The sequence below is a fragment of the Corella eumyota genome, chromosome 4 (assembly GCF_963082875.1).
Source record: "Corella eumyota chromosome 4, kaCorEumy4.1, whole genome shotgun sequence".
Lineage (NCBI taxonomy): Eukaryota > Metazoa > Chordata > Ascidiacea > Phlebobranchia > Corellidae > Corella > Corella eumyota.
This window is the reverse complement of record NC_137493.1, coordinates 5,686,342-5,705,695: the sequence shown is the minus strand read 5'-3', so window position 1 is coordinate 5,705,695 and position 19,354 is coordinate 5,686,342. Positions and strand designations below refer to the sequence as shown.

The 19,354-nt window shown below is 29.6% G+C and overlaps 3 protein-coding genes across 5 annotated transcripts; 1 reads left to right on the top strand and 2 right to left on the bottom strand.

The window, feature by feature from the left end:
- The first annotated feature begins 175 nt into the window (after nt 1-175).
- Nucleotides 176-3,404, top strand: LOC145750114 (tektin-2-like). The gene is made up of 9 exons (XM_082566060.1): nt 176-395; nt 608-735; nt 891-1,037; nt 1,110-1,180; nt 1,277-1,420; nt 1,588-1,810; nt 1,991-2,134; nt 2,593-2,672; nt 2,953-3,404. The coding sequence occupies exons 1-9, from the start codon at nt 254-256 to the stop codon at nt 3,179-3,181; spliced, it is 1,308 nt and encodes a 435-aa protein (XP_082422186.1). The 5' UTR covers nt 176-253; the 3' UTR covers nt 3,182-3,404.
- Nucleotides 3,405-3,515: 111 nt separating this feature from the next.
- LOC145749409 (rho GTPase-activating protein 39-like) lies at nt 3,516-15,718 on the bottom strand. Of its 3 annotated transcripts, none has more exons than XM_082565167.1 (15): nt 15,539-15,718; nt 9,809-9,934; nt 9,218-9,397; nt 8,243-8,287; nt 7,851-7,965; nt 7,181-7,598; nt 6,899-7,074; nt 6,621-6,744; nt 6,250-6,432; nt 5,849-5,922; nt 5,613-5,722; nt 5,358-5,447; nt 5,137-5,228; nt 4,722-4,891; nt 3,516-4,493 (listed from the first exon to the last, which is right to left on the bottom strand). In XM_082565167.1, the coding sequence occupies exons 1-15, from the start codon at nt 15,550-15,552 to the stop codon at nt 4,299-4,301; spliced, it is 2,112 nt and encodes a 703-aa protein (XP_082421293.1). In that variant the 5' UTR covers nt 15,553-15,718; the 3' UTR covers nt 3,516-4,298. The 3 variants fall into 3 exon arrangements, with proteins under 3 accessions (XP_082421293.1, XP_082421292.1, XP_082421294.1); XM_082565166.1 differs by lacking the exon at nt 15,539-15,718 and adding an exon at nt 10,285-10,396; XM_082565168.1 differs by lacking the exon at nt 15,539-15,718 and adding an exon at nt 10,285-10,396 and having other exon boundaries at nt 7,851-7,950.
- Nucleotides 15,719-16,043: 325 nt separating this feature from the next.
- Nucleotides 16,044-19,351, bottom strand: LOC145749329 (riboflavin transporter 2-like). The gene is made up of 6 exons (XM_082565067.1): nt 19,091-19,351; nt 18,836-18,984; nt 18,439-18,675; nt 17,799-18,292; nt 17,419-17,501; nt 16,044-17,297 (listed from the first exon to the last, which is right to left on the bottom strand). Exons 1-6 carry the CDS (start codon nt 19,289-19,291, stop codon nt 17,082-17,084), a joined length of 1,380 nt encoding a protein of 459 aa, XP_082421193.1. The 5' UTR covers nt 19,292-19,351; the 3' UTR covers nt 16,044-17,081.
- Between the last annotated feature and the right edge of the window lie 3 nt (nt 19,352-19,354).

Genomic DNA, 19,354 nt, shown 5'->3' with positions numbered 1-19,354 from the left:
TAAAACATTTTTAAAACTAATTTAAATTTTTTTAATAAGTAAATGTGACAAAATATTAGTTTATATATTTTTGTTTATTAATAAATTTAAAGACAATTTTCCAAAACTACTCTCTATCGCCATTGGTGGTGTTGAGGTTTTGTTGTTATAGCAACCCAAACATTCCTAGGCAACTCAGCTGATCAAAAAATAAAATTACTTTGTATAAAGTGAATGGTAAAACAAGTGTAAAATATTGCATTTTTTACAAAATATGGCAACTCTTAGCTTAAAACCCACGCAGAGATTTGCACCAGCTGATTGGTTTGCATCCAATGATTATATTTCAACAAATGCTGAGCGCCAAAGGGTTGCTTCGCATCAAATTCGACAGGAAGCCCGTGGTCTGGTCAATGGTAAATGATAATGAATATTTTAAACTATTAAACTGTTAATATAATTAGTAAACCATTTTAAAAGAAACCATGCGTTAGGCTAGGAGTATCTTACAGCATTTTTACTATTAGCTATTTACCTTGTTAGTTTGGTTGAGAAATTAATTTTTTTCCACAATATGCTGGTATAATAAACCATAAACAAACTTTAACTTATCCTTACACTTGTGTAGTCACTGCCAACCAGACAAAATGGGACCAACATGACAACAACACACGACTAGATGATCGAATTGACGACATCACAAAATGGAAAGAAACTCTTGAAAGATGTTTGGATGAAACAGATGCTGAGATAAATGTAAATCAAACACTTGCTCTTTTATTTATCTAACAAGTTTTAAATATAATGTTTAAAAATGACATTTAGTTATAAAAAAATGTGTTATGTCTGCAACCTAAAGGAATAGATTATTTATTTTAAAACTAGGCTTTAATTACTTTTTTGGGTTTAAGGCACTGAACCGTGCCAAGTTAGAGACTGAGCAGGCATTGGAGGAGAAAGCTCTTCCCTTGGATGTTGTGATCGAGTGTTTGACTCTTCGTGAAGGAAGACAATCCATTGATGTTGTTAGAGATGGAGTAGAAGCTGAGTTGCACAAGGTACATTTAAAAAATAAATGTTCAGATTTTTTTTGATTGTTAATTATTAAAAATTTCTTAATTGGTATTTAGGAGGTAGAAGTAGTCAACAAAATTAAAGAACATTTACAAAAGAGAGTTGCTGAAGCCTTTGAACAACTGTGGTAAGAATTTATTCTAATTTTAAAACAATATTAAAGGTCTAGTTATATACTCAAAGTTAGCAAAAACCTAATAAATTATTATTTTTCAAATACCAGCTTACTGAGAGAAGCTCGTCAACAATTAGCAAATGATCAAAAGGACAAATTTGAAGCACAGGGAATCGATCAATCTTGTTACATGTTAAACAACAGTTCTGGAGGAATTTCTTACAAGCCCAACCCAACAAGAGTACTTAAAGAGTAAGTGACAACTTTAACAGTCAAGTGCTTAATAACCTTGTGGGCATTAAATTTCATTACAAATACCACTAAAAATGTAAAAACTAACAACTTGCCTACAAAATCACATGTAAAAGTAAATTGGTTAAATGAATTCAAGTAATAGTATTCACTACAAATCTATACAGGAGTACTACACCAGAGTCATGGCACCAATTCTCAGAATACAACAAAAATCGTGCTGAGGCCGAAATGAGAGCGAGTGTTACACTTCGTGAAGCAATCGATGCCACATTGGCACAAACCAAAAACGAACTAGAAGCACAAAGGGTTGCAACAGAGTTTTTCTACAGAAAGAGATTGCATGAAATGGAAAGAGCAGAGGGTGAACTGCAATGGCAACAAAAGAATGTAAATTTTCTTTCTATAAATTTTCCAAATTTTGTTGTTAATTCATGATTAGTTTAAAACTTTGGTGACTAACACTGCTTCTTTAGTAAATAACATTATTAAGAATCGACACATTCTTGGTTTCATTTTTATCCCACATATTTTCAACAAGTTTTTTCTGACCAGTATCTCAATTTTTAGACCAAGGAGGAAATAGCTGAAGTGGAGGCTGATATTAGAAATTTGGAACAAGCAATCAAAGACAAAGCTGCACCACTCAAAGTTGCTCACACTCGACTTGAAACTCGAACTTACAGACCAAATGTGGAGTTGTGCAGAGATAAGGTAAATTTTTGAGTAATAAAATTGTATTGCGATTTGTTAAATGCCTTTATTTTAATATAATAAGATTAATATAAACATTTTTTCAATGTTTTAAAGTTTCAAGATTTTAAATAAACAAAGCTAACATCAAGTGCTCTTTAAATTGGTTTTAACTTGAGTTAAAAACCTGTGAGGTCATTTAAAGTGTTGTTAACTATTTATGCTATGATGTTAAACGCTTAGTCCTTTGTGTTTTAACTCAACTAAATCTTTTGGGTGTAAATTGATACACAAGATTCAAATAATACAAAGAAACATAGCTGTTTTGAAATATAAGCCCAGCCACTGTGAACCATTTAAATGACATACAAACTTTGGACATATTACTATCATTATTAAAATAAAAATTAAAATAAAATTTATAACTATATTTGAACAAAGAAATAACATTAATAGCCCAAACTTTTTGTTGTATTTAGCCTCAATATGGCTTAACTGAGGAAGTTCATCAAATAGAGGGAAGCATTGCACAACTTAAGGAAAGCCTTGCCCAAGCCCAGTAAGTTGAATATAACAAAATACTTCTGATTTTTATATGATGCATATTACCAATTTGTAAAAATTGTTTAAGTTCGTCAACTGTTATTAAACGTAAATGTTGATCAACATGTTGTTACACAAATAGAAGTTGATCAACATGTTGTTACACAAATAGAAGTTGATCAACATGTTGTTACACAAATATAAGTTGATTAACATGTTTTTACACAAATTAGTTGTCACATTTCCAATATATTATTGCTATTGCTGATTACTGTAAAACTTGTTTCGCTTTTTAGTCATGCAAGAGATGGTTTGTACAAAAACTTGTACCGCATTGAAAAGGATCTTGCTTGCAAGAGAAATTCCTTGAAGTTGGACAACAGATGTGTTGACGTCAGACGAAAGTTAGTGGTGCCAGCAGAGCGCTATGTTGCTCAACAACCTCAGGATACATTCAAGCGCACACAAGGCCGTGAATCAACCCCACTTTCTCCTATCAAGACTAGCCAACTTGATTTAGCCTAGAGTACCTGTGTATTTTTTGTGTGTATGTTTTAAATAAAATCGAATTTTTAATTATCGTTTATCCGATGAAATTTAAGCACTCATGCCTTACAGGGAGCCATTGTTGCTTAACACTCACCCATTTTTATGTAAATAATTATTCACTTGCTGAGATTAGGTATGTCATCGTTGTTGTTCCACTGCTTTCGTAATTGACATTTTGTAAACAATTTCCCCAATAAAATATTTACACATAAACTAGTTTTTCTTGGTTGAATAACTTAATTTTGCTAAAGGAATTTGGTAGTCAGGTTACTAATTATATTTTTTTTGTATAAAAAACTTTTTGTCTGATGTCTGAGTAGGTTTATTTAAGCAAATTTAGCAAAGAAAAAACAACAAAGTGGAACACAGTGAACAAAATATAACACAATATATTCGAACAAAGCCCTTAGTACATTAACATAGGTTCAAATCAAAAAAGAATTATAAACTGTGTTGGGCATTACAAAGAAAAGTAAAATATATTGTACAAAAGTAAGGTCCAAGTACATCTAGATAAGGTTTTTAAAAAAACCTAACAATATTAGATATTAAATACACCAAGCCAGCCTAATACTGTATAATAATACAGAACTGTTTAAAAGTCAACTCAGATTACAATATAACAACTAAACTAGTACAAATAGTTAAAATGTAAAAATTCTAATCGCATGTTATGGCTCTTAACATAGGGTCATGGTTATTCAGCTATTTTGATCGGCATGCATGATTGCTTAATTAAAATAATAAAATAATTAAGTTTCATTGCATTGCAGTGGTGTTGGATAATTAAAATAAACAAATCAAACACTTGGTAAAAGTAAAATCAACTAATCAATGAAGTGTTATAAAACAACATTCTTTTAACACTCTTATACTTTAGAAAAAAACACCTTGGGTAATACAAACCATAGTGCTTTACCCTCAATGTAATAAACCCAAAGTGCATCTACCTCTTTATTAAGTGCTATACTTTTTAAAAGAATTAAAATGAGTTTGCGACTCAACTCAAGTAAATAAAAAGTTTGTCCACTCAACTTAAGTAATCCAGAGTTTGACTGCTCAACTCTAGAACCCTTTGCAAGACAACTGAGTTTTAAAGAACCCCGTCCATGAAAGAAGTGTCGTAATGTAACACTAGTGTTCGTATGTAAGACATTTCCTTTCTCGTGTTCTCAAAAATGATACGAGGATCGTCGGACATGCAGCGAAGACAGTTTGGAGCCATCACCATGGCTAGATTACTGGCATCCATCTTAGTTACCTTCGCATTTTCATCTTGGGAAAATATCTAGTAAACAAAAAAAATCTAATAAAAATAATTGCAAGCATCAAAAAAATTTTTAATTTTAAATATAATATTTTTAAATCCAACTTTTTAATTCCTGTCAACATAAAAAAAAAAAAATTAGAATATTTTAAAAACATAATTTTCATTTTAAAGCTTTTTTTATTGTCTGAATGTCAATCGAAAACTGTTCAAAGTTATGACATATTTTAAGCAAAACTTTTTTTCTACCTGAAGAAATTTAATGAGGTAGGAGAGGCAGAGTCGATTGATATCGGGAAGCTCATGAACAACCTGGATGGCAGCATCCGGATCACTGTAAGTGTTAACACACTTATCATAAAACTCGTTGGGGATCAAAGGATCTTCAAGTTCTCTATACCACAATTTTAATAAGGAACCTTGAAAAAGTTGAAAAAATATTAAAAAACGAAAAACTTTTTAGCTAAATTTCTTGATACAAAACTTTGTAGTAGGTTTATTTGCACATTAACCTAGACTTTGTATATCTTAAAAATTACCATGTTAAAAAATTAACGTACAACAAATTAGAGGTAAAAAAAGGAAATTTTGTTTTAATGATTTTTTAAAATTTTTGTTGATTTATTGCGAAAATTAAAAAAAAGTTGCAAAAAAATTAATTTACCCGGTACGTGAGGATCTCTAAGATTGTCAGGAATTGTCCATTTATCTATCTTTACTTTTAACATATTAACTTCATCAATATCACCTGGTACTCTACATACAATAAGTGGTATATAAATAACAATATTTATAAAATGGAAAACTAATAAAAAATATTGCCAACAATTATTAAGATAACAAACCAATAGCTTACTTACTAATAATATTTTGGTTAAAACTAACCTGAATATGCCCTCTGTTTGATTTCCTCCCAACCGCAAAACCTGATCTGATAAAGTTGTTAAAATCCAAGGTAAGTGTCGCTCAGGAAATCTGATAAAAACATAAAATAAATTGATAAATTTAAATAAATCGGAAAATGACATGTTTCCCTGCAAAAAATTTACGAACAGCATTCAAAGGCAAAATAACCTTATAAGATTATTTAAATTACATTAAACTGGAATTATTAATTTTTTAATATCCAGTTAATTTTACTTTTCAACTTGCAATTCCATAACTTCTTGTAAAGCATTTCCAAACATAGAGGGGGAAGATATTGATCTTTGGGATTGAGCTACTTCGTCTGCTGTTGGTTTCTTTAAACCCTGTAAACGAAAACTTGTTAATACCAATACTACTTTAATAAGATATTATATAAAATATTATGCTAAATATAAAGGAAGAGTTGAATTAAAACAAGAAAAAAACTAATTCAATGAAACATGACTTACTCTTTTTGCACCAGTTAAAATAATCTTTGACAATCTTTTGAAGCTGGTGTTGGCATAATGTGAAACTTCTACACCTAAAATTTAAACAATTGTTAAAGTGGTTTGCAGAGTATCGACTATAAAAAAATTGTTTTGACTAAAAGTAAATCACAAAAAAAAAACATTTTAATAATTGTTGAAATTGTGAGTCATGATGTCTTTTAACAAGACCCGAGGCTTAAAGTTTAAAACCACTGAAAACACGATAAAGTGACAAGCACAACAAACAATAATATAAACCCCAAGATATTAACTGGAACTCTACTACAAATTTTAAGACCAAATTAGGACAATTTAACTATCCTTGTCTATACATCAAGCCTTGTAGTTTTGTAAAAAAAATTACACAAATATTTAATTACCTTTAACGTCAGGTGAATCAAGATGAGTGCAGACATAACCTTCCAAGTAGGAGTGGAACTTGTTGGAAGGTGGAAAAAAGGCAAGGCACATTGCAATTAATTCAAGGCCACGCTCGAGCGAGTCGGATTTTGGATTTCCGGTGGTTTGTCGACAAAGTTGGATGTAGATCTCGTCTCGTAAACCTAAAAATTTGAGGTTTTTTATTAAAAATTTTATTTATGTTGCCAATAACAACCTTTTTTTGGTATTTTATCTTTTTTGAAAATAACAACCTTTTTTTGGTATTTTATCTTTTTGTACTAAAATAGGCAATTAAAAAAAATTATTACAAATTTAATTAAAAAAACTCCATTTATCAGATTAAACTTACTTGGAGTCTGCCATCCTTTGGTAATAACATCGAGTGCAATCAGTGTCTTATCAATTTTCTTTATCTTTCTATCTCCCATATAACCCTGGATTAACTTGAACACATCACACGCTTCTTTCTTTGTCTGTTATACATCAAAAACACTATTTTGTAAAATTTTTTTAAACATTTTTAACCTTTGACAGGAAAATAAATTGACAATTTTTGTCCAGTGAATTAATTAAGAGATAAACATCAAAAAAATGACAATACATTAGTTTTTTTTTAATAAAACCTACCTGTTTTTCTTTGGTTTGTATCATTGGTTTTCTGATTGGTTCTCTGGTCCATGAGAGCATGGTGTGAATGGTGATTTTCTTTCTCAATAATCCTTTTGTGTGAACATTTAAATTTCCTTTTGCAAATGATGCTAGTTCTGGTGCATCGGTCGGTCTTTTCGATCCATTTCGAAATACTTAAAAAATAATGAAAACTTTTAAACAACTGTTTGATTTAGTATAAAGTGTTTTATTTTACTGATCAAAATTTGCGAATTTTTAAATATATAAAAAAATATTTACATTTTTTGGGTGCACTGTGTTGAGGGAAGCTTTGACTCTTCGCCACCGTTGCTGAGTTCCTGTCTCCAGGCTTTTGCTCCTCTACAACCTCCACGACTTCGGTCTTCACATCCGCTTGTAACACTGGATCGAAGGATTTAGATCGGGAATGGAAACTATTTCGAGGATTAGTTAAACTTCCTCCCAACTCTGGCATTGTTGAGTTTAGGTCAGTATTGTTTATGTTGTTTTCTTCGCCATATTTTGGCTGTTTCGGCTTTGTTTCGGAAGAATCGATCGAGGCATGACCATCGGAGATCACTTGGTTATCCTCAACATGTGTTTGGTTAGTTGCGGGTAACTGATTTCGAAGTACGACATTCTCGTAGGTTGGGTTAAAGTGGGAAAAACTTGTTCCTTGGCGGTCACTAACACCAATCTAAAAATATTTATTTAATTAAAAAAAAATAAAAAAGTAGGCACCTCAATACTCATTATTTATCTATACATGTCCAATTTTTAGGCCCAAAAAATAAATTAAACTAAAGCAGGGAAATTATCATATTACCACAATTAAAATCCTGACCATGGTGGAAGCTATCAACTTGTTTTTAATAATAAAAACAGAAGAAAATGGGCCGACTGAGTAAAACAATTATAATATTATTAACAATTTTTAATTTAGATTTACAGATTCAGTTGATTTTCTTAGTTTTCCTCCCGAAGAGCGATGTCTCCTCTTGTTTAAATCCTTGGGATCACTGTTATCACTACTTCCACTTGAATCATTTCTATTAAGTAAATAGCTTTAAAAAATGCAAAAAATTATAATTTGTAAATAAAGAAAAAAAAAATTCAAAATTATTAAAACTCTATGAAAAACTTTGTTTATTAAAATTTAGTTTAAAAAAATATATTTAATCAAAAATGGAAAAAAGGCTGTTTTTAGTAGAACTTAAGTTTAAAGTTACGGGTAGTACAGGGTAATATAACAGTTTAGTGTCACAAATCATAGAGTTCGCAAAGCCCATAAACAACAATAAAAACTATTTAAAAGTCAAATAAATTAAATAATAAACCTACCTGGATGTGAGTTTTCCTCCACTATTTCTAACACCAGCCGACCTCCTAAAATAATCAATTTATTTTGTTTAAACAAGTTAGAAAAAGTAAATATTTAATTTAAAGGAGTGCCAATTTTTTTCCAGTAATTAAGTTTGACATGCATTGCATTTGGATAGAAGAACATTGAACAAAATTTTAAAATTAAATTCATTTGTCAACTATAAATACCAAAAATAATTTTACAATTTTATTTATTATTTTAATTTATGGTTTAATATTTTTTGATAGGTTTTACATTATAAGCAAATGGGGCCATGTTGTTAGACTTGATATAAATTATATAAATTTAGTAATTCTAAAAACCTCAAATTTTATTTATGTATCAATTTTAAATCAGGTTATAATTTTCTTTAATGAGTTTTATATTAATAGAATATCTGGCAGGGTATTTATAAACAGGAAATTCAGTTCAGTTAAATCTCCATCCTGTTTCATTAATTGAATGATTTTTAATATATTAAAAACGGATTTTATTGTGAAAAATATTCAATTTATTCTTAAGTTGGTAATTTCCTTATTCTCTTCTACTTTTGTTTTTAAAACTTTTGAAAATGTTTTTAGTTTTGGGAGATTTTGGTAGGCCCATCACTTTTGGCAAATTATTTTCTTTTTTAATAAAATTTATTGAAATTAAAAATAAGGAAAGCACTGGCTAAAATTAAAAAATCTTGGCCACAATTTAAAAACTAGTTAAATTTTTTTAATAAATTTTAAAAAGTCATGACTAGCGTCAAGTGGAAAACATGCTAAAACGTTACTTTTTAAATGCCAAAGTTATAATTAACATAACATCAAACACCATTACATAAACAAAATCTCAGTTTTGCATATTTCATACAATTAAAATACAAATAAAAAATTATTCTATCAATATTATAATTTTTTAATAAAAATGTCACACAACTATTTAAAATTGTTTTGTAATTAAGATACCTGTTTCTTGCTTTTGGTACAGGGTAATCAGACTTCACATCTTTCTCTGTTTGTTGTTTAATGGTTTGAAGTTTAGCAAGTGGTACAATGTCAGCACCTTTAGGTCTATGCCAGACTGTTTTCTGTAGTGTGGCATTGTAGTAATAAAATCTGGATGTTTTTTGATCAAATAATTCCCACCTGCAGAATTAAAAAATTAAATATTTAAAATTTTATACAGAACAGCTCCCATACAAAAACAATAGGAATTTACCACTAAGTAATTTAAAGTTGGACCTTTGACTTTTTTATAGTCTGTGAAATTATATTATTACTTGTGTCCATTAGAGCCTATCCCAAATGCAATTAATAGCTGAGCATGACCAATTAATTATAAAGCCTAACAATAACATGTAATTAAATGTTCTAAGTTTTTATTACACCACCACTACACCAGGTTATCATAAGTCATAAACAGGTTACTTGATTAAAATAATAATTCTGTCACATAATAGGTAAGCATAAAATTGGCCATGTATCCTATTAATTATTGCAAGTAAACACTTCATAAAAAAAATCTATAAATAAAATATAAATAGGCTACCAACTTACCATTGGTCATCACTGGATTGTTTAACATTAACATTAGGTGGTGGTTGCCAAACACATTCCCCAGTTGTTAGGTTTGCGTACATGCGCTCTCGAGTTCGAGGCTCAACTATCTCAACCCATTCCAGTCTAATAAAAACAAAAAATTAGAAAAAATGGGTTAACAAGTTTTTAACCTACAAATAAAATAAAATTTTGTTAAAAAAGCAATAATATTATTATTTTAACTTTAAATTTTATGATTAAAAAGCCCCTATGCATTTATTTATAATCTAAAATATTTTAAATACCAAAAGAATTCTTGTAAATTAAGAATTAGATTACCGTACTCATATTACTACACATTACACCAAAGCAACAGCTTTTAATAGTTTAAGTATGTTTAAAAGTTTAAACTAATTTACATTTTGTAAAATTCAATGCGCAATAACTTTGTTATTTATATGTAAATATGAATTTGCAATAAATATATATCTTACCCTAATACTGCCATGATAACAGTTCTTTAATTTCTTTGGATTAAAAAAAACTTACAAAACAAAACTTAATTTATACATCTACAATAGTATTTTATTACAAACATAAAACTCTGTAACCGAATAAAAAATAATCCATAAACTGAAGCAAAGCAGCTTGCTTACTTAATAAAACTCAATTGAACCCTTTAATGGCTGTACAATGCACTACAATAGTTACTGTATCTGTCTGTCTTGTTTCCCTTTTTCTGTTTAGGAACTGACTAGAAATGTGAAGTACCGATCAATAGAAAAGTGCAATTTAAATGGAAAGGGAAGAGACATACACTTTGTTTTAATCAATAAACTAGGCCTATCATGGATTAACCAACATCTTAACGCTACTAAAAGCAACACAAACTAGAACTAAGTTACCGTTTTTAAATTTAACAGCCCTACATTTAGGTAAACTAGGTGTTTAGGTTATCGAATTGTATTGCTTGTTTTTCGGTATAATGTGACGTTTTAATTCGCGATTTAACAGAGCGTCATTGCACCACTTTATTCTAACATATACAACGCATCACAAGTCACAACTTCCTGTGCAATACGTAACTCATACATAGCAACTATCTGTACACTACTCACTACATTGGGTTTTAGCAGTAGTGGTTAACAAGAAAACAACAGCATTGCTGATAATGACGCATCCAAGGCTATATTTTATAGGTACACCCTATATTGTCTACATAAATCTACCTTTAAGCACCCTTACAAAATGTCAAAAACAAATATGTACCGCAAAATATTAAGGAGGCTGTACACGCCTAAATATACGTAAAGCAACTCACGTAATAAGGAATGTTAAATTTACTCATTCTGTAACCTGAGTCGTACTCTTAAAAACTGATAAGTTTCAGCTATGCCTGAGTGTGTAATGGACTTTTAACAATCAAGTTTCGATCAATGTAATCGCTGATTTGAATCAACAAAACAAGGCAGACTCAGCGGCGAACAAACAAAAATGTTCAGGTCAAATTTCGAATTAACTTTTGACGGCGGCGACTAGAACTTCTGTGACCATCTTTTTTAAATATACCAGATTGGGAAAAGTTGTGAAAAATAAATGTATACAAAAAACTTTCTAACAATTTTGTAATAATTTTGCTTTAAAAAATAAGTGCTAATTATGGCTCAGTGCCCCAGGAACTATGATAATGAAAGCTGATACAAAGTACAGATTTTCTTCAGGTTTTCTATTTATATCACAATCAATTATTTGGGTGAATAAGCAAAACCGAGGCTGCAAAACAACTAACTTAGGTCTTTAAAACAAAAAGTGTAAAAACAAAAGAAAACGCATTAAAAAACAAATGGTCTAACTCCAAATTAATCTAAAAAATATTTTAACTTCATTAAGAAATTAAGATAAGCTGCTGTGAAAAATAAATACGAACTGGTTTTAGCTACTTACGTGTAGGCCCGACTGTAAGTACTTATTAAACGCATAGGCGCTTTGCAACACTAGCAGGCCCGATCAAAACAATTAATTAGCGATTTAAAGTACGTCAAAACTATTGTGAGCGGCAAACAATACGAGCTCGTTGCGCAGTTACGATTTATCACTTACAAACATTTGCCGAACAAAAACACTGTCGTCCGGTATATATCCCGTCCGCGCGGAATTTTAAAACAATAGTGACCTGCCACTGCGACTTGTGACGTCATAATCAAAAGTCGATAGAAGTTGTAAGGTCGGCGCCCTGCAGACTCAAAGTCTGGAAAAGAACTTGTCGAAAATAGCGAGATGAAAAAAGTAATTTCAAAGTCGAGATCTGAATTAATCGATTAAATATAAAAGTCAAAACTCATCAACTGCTTATTAAATCTAAAATTATCGCAAAAAATATTTTAATTTGCTATTTTATCAATCATGCAGGTCAAAATATGCCTCGGCAAAAATCTAGTCAATTAGTTCCCACATTTAGATCTATTAGCTGCATTACGTATTGTTTAAAGCGCATTTCGAACGCAAATACAGAAAGTATGTCAAAATGCACGTAAACAATTTATCAAAAACATTATAGGTCAGCAATTAATTCTACTAATTGAAAGCGGAAATGGCAGAATAACGAACAATCACTCAATTTATTCGGAAATATTTTTACCGGATATGCAATAAAATAAATTGCAAGTCAGACAAAATAATGAAGTCAGTAGTAAAAATATTTGTCATTGCTAAATGGCATATGCACAAAACTGCCGGCTTATTTGCATATAGTAGTTAATAGTAGAAAAATAAATTTCTTTTATATGTTGCAATAATAAAAAAAAAAAAAATATCCATATAATCTTAACTAAAGTAGAAACACAGTTTACGAACATATTGCTAACATTTGTATACTATAATTTAGTAGTATTTAAAATAATATGGTAGTATTTAAGTAACTCATGTGCTTTTTATTTACCTAAACCAAACACTGTATAAATGCTAAATCGAATTTTTATTGCACTAAAAATTTACTACAGATCAACTAAATCAATTTTTACGACTGAAAACATAAAAATTAACTAAATTTATCCTTTTCCACGTGTATGCTTTATAACTATATTGTATTACGTGTTGAACATAAGGTTTATAGTCCAGTTAATAATATAGAAATTACAGTAAAAGGAAGAGTCTATTTTTAATTTTTAGGTTTCGTTCGGTAATTTTATAATAACTAAGACAAAAATAATTGTCGAAAATATATGTTTAAAAAATCATGCAAACCCACCCCATAATGTAATTATTTCACAATTATTGACGTACATGTAATTAGATTCGTTAGTAAAAATTTGACAACTCGACTATTTGTAACATTTATTTTGACATCTACATTTCCCTTTCAATCTACTGTGTTTACTCTAATTTGGTTTCGCGGAAAACAACCTCGTACGCAGGATAATATCTAAACTCAATTACCTGCAACTGCTAGCTTACACTCCAATCTAATAAAGGGTAAACACTGCGGCTTTATGCGTTATGCTCTTGCTGTAATTTTAAACAGTTTAAACTTTTTTAAATCTTAAAATTTTTCGGGGAGAAACACTAATAGGCGCTAATTCTATTGGCAAAATATGAGAGTTTACTATTTGAGGCTATTTCCGTGTTTACACCATTTAAACCGACACTGCATATTAACAGCTCTATTTCTTGTCAAAGTTAGTTGGTTAATTACTTAACGTTGAATCTAATCTAATGTCGTAAATCCTTATTGTTTAAACGCTATATTTAAAACTGCATGATTCACAGCATATTTCGCCTTAAATGGAGAACCTAGCTTGCATATACATCACGAACAAGCCAAATTTAAAACAATATAAACGTTATTAACAAAGGACCATAACCATTAGTAAAATGTGGCGCGTCTGATTGTGTTTCACTAAAAATTTATGACTAGACTTTTAAATGTAAAAAAATGTCTAAACTCAGGTATTTAACAGACTAAAAACGGGTTAATTTCTTATAATATAGCATTTGATACTTGGCCATTTTGCAATTTTTTAAGTGGTCTATAAAAACGCCTACAACAACATTTATAAATAATATTATGTTGAGATTGTGTTTTGTTTAACACGTTTAAATTAAACGTCAGCCCACAATAAAACAGTTTTTTATGCATAATAAAACAACATACACAATATTTATAATATATATTATCCCATGCCTTAAAACAAAAAATGCGATAAATTTTCCACTGGGATAATAAGGTGTAGACGTAAAACTGTACAAATATGGTCATAGCTAAAAGTGTGAACTTTCTATAGGCTACAACTGTATCCGGTATTGAAGCAATGTAAATATGTTAACAGATGAAATGTGGTTGATATATTAGTTGTATCAATTCGTAACATTTTACCGCACCAGATTATAGTGTTTATTCATATTAAGTTTACGCGCGATTTTCTAGTAATGATAACCATATGAGAAGCGTATTTTTTATTCCCAAGACGAATATTGTGTAAGCTCATCATATATCACACAGCTGTTCGTCTTACAAAATTTGACCGCGAATTTATGAGAGGCATTGTGCACAACAATTTTAATATCAAACGTCAAAAATTTTAAATATATTGTGCTCAAAAAAAAAAAATTTAAACCCAACACAAGTACGGTGTGGTTATTATTAAAATCACGATTTATAATATAGGTAGTTTTGGTATTAGGAAAGTTAGTAAACACAATATGGTATTTGCAAGTAAGCCCATTAAATAAACATACCAGAAATTTTAATTATTAACATATGGCTCCACAAACAAAAAATCGCTCTGCAAATGTTAAATTGCAGACGCGTTTAATTTTTAAAGTTTAAAATAAACAACACTTGCAATCAATTTCACAGTACACAACATAAGCTACTTCGCCGAAATAGTACAACCCATAGGCGCATTTTGTAACAGGTTTTGCAACGCCGTATTGCAATAAAGGTTAAGCCTTTAATCTGCCTTAAAGGTTGTAATTACATTGTAATGCAAAATTAAATTCTCTCTAGCATAGCACCAAACCACATCAATACAAATTTTAATACACACAGGCAAAATTATTTGTTGATATACAAAACAAATTATTAAAAGACTAATTAAATTTGTATCTTTGATTGTGTCTGTTCATACAACTAACTTGTAATAATATTTTCCAGTTACCACAGCCAATTAGACATTTACCGTTTATTGATTTTTTATTTAAATAATTAAATGCTGCAAATAAATCAATGAACTATGGAATGTTAATTGTGTTATATTGTGATTGATAAAAAATAGCCTATTTCGAAAGCAAATTTACACCAATTTAGTAAACAAACAAAAATGAATTATAATAGCGAATACAATAAAATAAAATTTAAAATAATTGAATAGTAAAAATAGAAAATGCAATAATCTGATAATTATAAATTTTAAGCCCTCAATTAATAAACCAAAATCATAGGTGTTAGACTGTTAAAAAACTGTAAATTAACTGAATTTACAGGTTTATTTATAAATAAACAATCCATGAATTAAACATTCCAAACCAGAAGACCATACTTTAATTATTTAATCAATCCAAATTTAAACCACATCCAGGCAATCGACGTTTGATAAGCCAAAAATTTGATAAACTATTGTTATTTATAGACTAGCATCAAATGCAAAGTAAGTTATGTATTCAATTTAAAAACCTAGCAGCCTAGGCGGTTAAAAGTTATTTAGATGTTAGCATACTAGTAATATTAAATTGTTGAAACAACTAACTTACTGTTCGTCAATCATATTTAAAGTTGTAAACTGAATCTAGCACAGAAAATATATTAAACCTATTCGAAAGTGCACTTCGCTTGTTCGTTGTATTTTTTGACAAACAACCAGCAATTAGACTGATTACAGGCAAAGAGTTTACCAAAATTTTAAGCTAACATTGCCAGATTATTACCCTACAAAGCTCTAAAAGTAGAACAACTAATAAATTGTCTAAACTACTTTTATTATTGCTTGATTCTAAAGAAAATAATAACAAACAAACACGTCATTCCGAAAAAACGTTTCTGTTCGCTAAGTAAAAACACCACCTCCTAATCAGAAAATCGTCATAACTTGTCGGAAACACTTTTACTGGATCGCTAAGATTATAAACTAATGAAAAATATTAGTTTATCCTTACAGCAATATATTTGTTAGAACATACAGGCATTTTAAATTGTGTGATATTTTTTCATAGTCTAATATATTTAAAATAAAATTACTATTTGTAAAAAAAACGTCTTAATTTTAATGCATCATGTGTAAAAAAAGACCATAGCAGCATACACCAACACATACAAAGAACCAGATAAAAGCTTGGGTTTAGATACCTAGTTAAAAAAATTAAATCATATAAAGACATATTTTTAAGATCTGCGCAAGTAATAACCTATTTTAGGCCTGACAACTACATATGATCCATTTAAAATAATAAAAGTATACTTACTTATAGATATAACTCTTATTAGTACAAATCGTATTTTGGATTAAAAAATTTACAATAAATACAAGATATTAAGTAAAAACAGACAAATCAAATATATACAATTTTAGTAACAGGGCATTAATTAGTAACTAACATCACAACTTGGAATGGGATTGATAGTACTGTTAAATGCATTAACTCAAGAGCATTAATAAATAAAAAAATGGTCTTTATATACAAATGTTTTAAAAATATGTTGACAAAAATTATAATGTATCGGAATTTTACAATTCTTATTTAAATTTTTTATGTTCAGGTAGCATTAAAATGAGCATAAACTAACAATTTTTAAGAAAAATTTAACGAGACATAAGGCTAAGATAACACACAATGAAAATTATTTAAGTGCATAACGCGGAATTACATAGATTACACAAAAAATCAAAATCACACTAAAAATTAAATATTTCGATTTGAGATAGGCATTTCGCATAATGTAAATATAATCCTTAAAGGTAAAGTATTCAATAAATATCATTGGACTATGAATATTATATATACTAATATTTATAAAACCAAAATAAAAAAAATAAAAAAACATAATTAACAGGAATTTACACACTTGCAACTTGAAGCAATTTAAATAGGCTTATTGCATATTAACAGCAGCATAAGCATTAAAACAATAAGGAAAAACTAATTACTTGATCTGAGAAAAAACTTATATTACTTAAGGCTTAAATAACACACTATTTAAGAGTAATCCACAGCGAAGGTTTTAAAAGATACCATTAACATTGCATATACTATCAACTATTTGTACATGATGAACTTTCTATCGAAAAAAAAAACAAACCTATATGCAAGTATTAACGCAAGGGGAACCAGATTGGAATAACACAACTGTGCTGTTGACCAACGAAAACATGGTGATAGCTCCGATGAATGATCCAGCTTGAACAGTAGCTCCGTACCAAACAAGCGATTTGGGCGAACCCCTGGCTCGAAAAATAACGGCAATAGAAACTTTTAGGTAGGATACCGTGAAAGTGAAAAATATTTGAGCAAGAACCTGTAAAAATAATTTGTATTGTAAAAGTTTGTTAATTTACTAAAATAAATTGAATGTATTAAGTTAATTTAATAACTTTATGTAGTAAAATCATTTTGATTTAATATAAAATTAAACATACCATTATAGTAGCACCCTCTGCAGATGTAACTAGGTAAGGACAGGGACTTTGAAGGGCAAGTAACATTAAATAAGAACCAAATCCTTGAAATTAAAGTTAAGGGTAATTTTTTAATTTTACACATATATACTACTTGTTTTGTAGATAATGATTTTAAAATTAATTAAGGGTTAGAATAATTTTCAAACAACTTGCAAAAGCAATTGTCACCACAGGTATTATGTGTTATTTATTTATCCATTTATAGACAAATATTTAACATAACACAGTTTTAATAAATGATTTATTTACTTTTTAAAATGTTTAAATTTAGTTTACATTCCTTAAAACATTAACCACATGGGAGTAAATTAAAAAATTTCTTTGTGCAAAAAACCTACCTGTTGCAACCACAACCAAAACTCCAAGTACTGTGAAGTTTTTCATAGGATAAAAAACAGCCATGAAACAGGCAACTGGGTTTGCCATACTTCCTAAGGAAGCTGCGAGATGATAAGACAACTCGCCATAAGGCAATGATGTGTACGAAGACACAGAAGGCAAGACACCATTCGAAACACCGTTGATGTAGAAAATTATCGTCAAAAGATAAATGTAATGGTTTGAAGTTAAAGGTGTTTCAAAACTGTTTAAAAGTCTTGTTGTGGATTCCACCGGTTTTTCTGGCTCAACCACCTCTACTTCGTCATCATTATTATTCATTGAAGTTTCGGCAGAATCGGTCTGTACATAAGATTTGGTCTCAATCTGGTTTTTGCTGTCATCTGCTGCATAGTATTTTTTAGCAAACTTGGATTTGTTAAGAAGAATAAATGACAAGCCACATGTAGCCATCATTATTGTAAGAAGACCGAAAAAAAATTCTGTAGAAAATCTGTAAAACAAAAACACATTTAATTAAAATACTAATTACCAAAAATACCTTTAAAGAGTTAAATTCAATACCGTATAAAAATGTAAGAATTTGATTCAATAACACAAGTATTGTCTATTTAACATCAATGTTTTTATTATTCTTACCTAGGATCTTCATAAACTTGAACAATGTGCGTTTCGTTAGTGCCACTTGTAGTATTGTAAAATGTCTCATTAACACAAGAAGATGTACTCACACCTTGTATAAGGGCAAAGATACTTGGTAAAAAGCCACTTAACCCTTCCCCTATGAAGTAAGTTGTTAAGAACAGAGATTGGAATACGGTCATAAAGGGAAGGAAGGTAACCGAAGAGCTGCAATCAACAAAGGCAAGGGCAAACCTATACAAAAAATATTTTTTTATAAATCGTAAAAAACAAAAAAGTTATAAATACTATATATACTTTAAAACCCTGCTAAAAATTGTATTTTTTAATTTAGGAAAAGGAAATCACTTTGTTGCAATAAATAATAAACACAGATTGGTTTGTAAAGAGTTACCATAATGTAAACAAAGCTACACTTCTTTCCTCCCCAGCAACAAAGGAAGTCGTATTCCAGAAAAAACAAAGTAACATGCAAGCGATCGTCCCAATCAACAAAATACTGTAGATCATCGCATTTTGGTGATAATACCTTGAACAGCATGCCTTTACAAAAGACATAGTTATATTAAAGTTATTCGAAAAAATTACAACAAAACTTTTTCAAATTTTTTTTAAAAATGTTATCAACATCATTAAAGTTTTTCCATACCTGCATAACTGTAACAATAATAGGACCAATGTTAGCAACTTGTGCAATGACGGTTAAATAGGATGGTAATGCCCACATTTCTGGTGTTTGGTTTACGATGGTTGGTAGTTCCACCCAAACACCATTAACTGCAATCCAAGCACCAGCTCCAAACATTAGGATCAAAATATGGACCAGCATTTTGGAATCAAAACTGACCATTTTGATTACTTATATATAAATGGTGTTTTTCTAAACTTTATTTGCCTACAGTGCTACAAATAT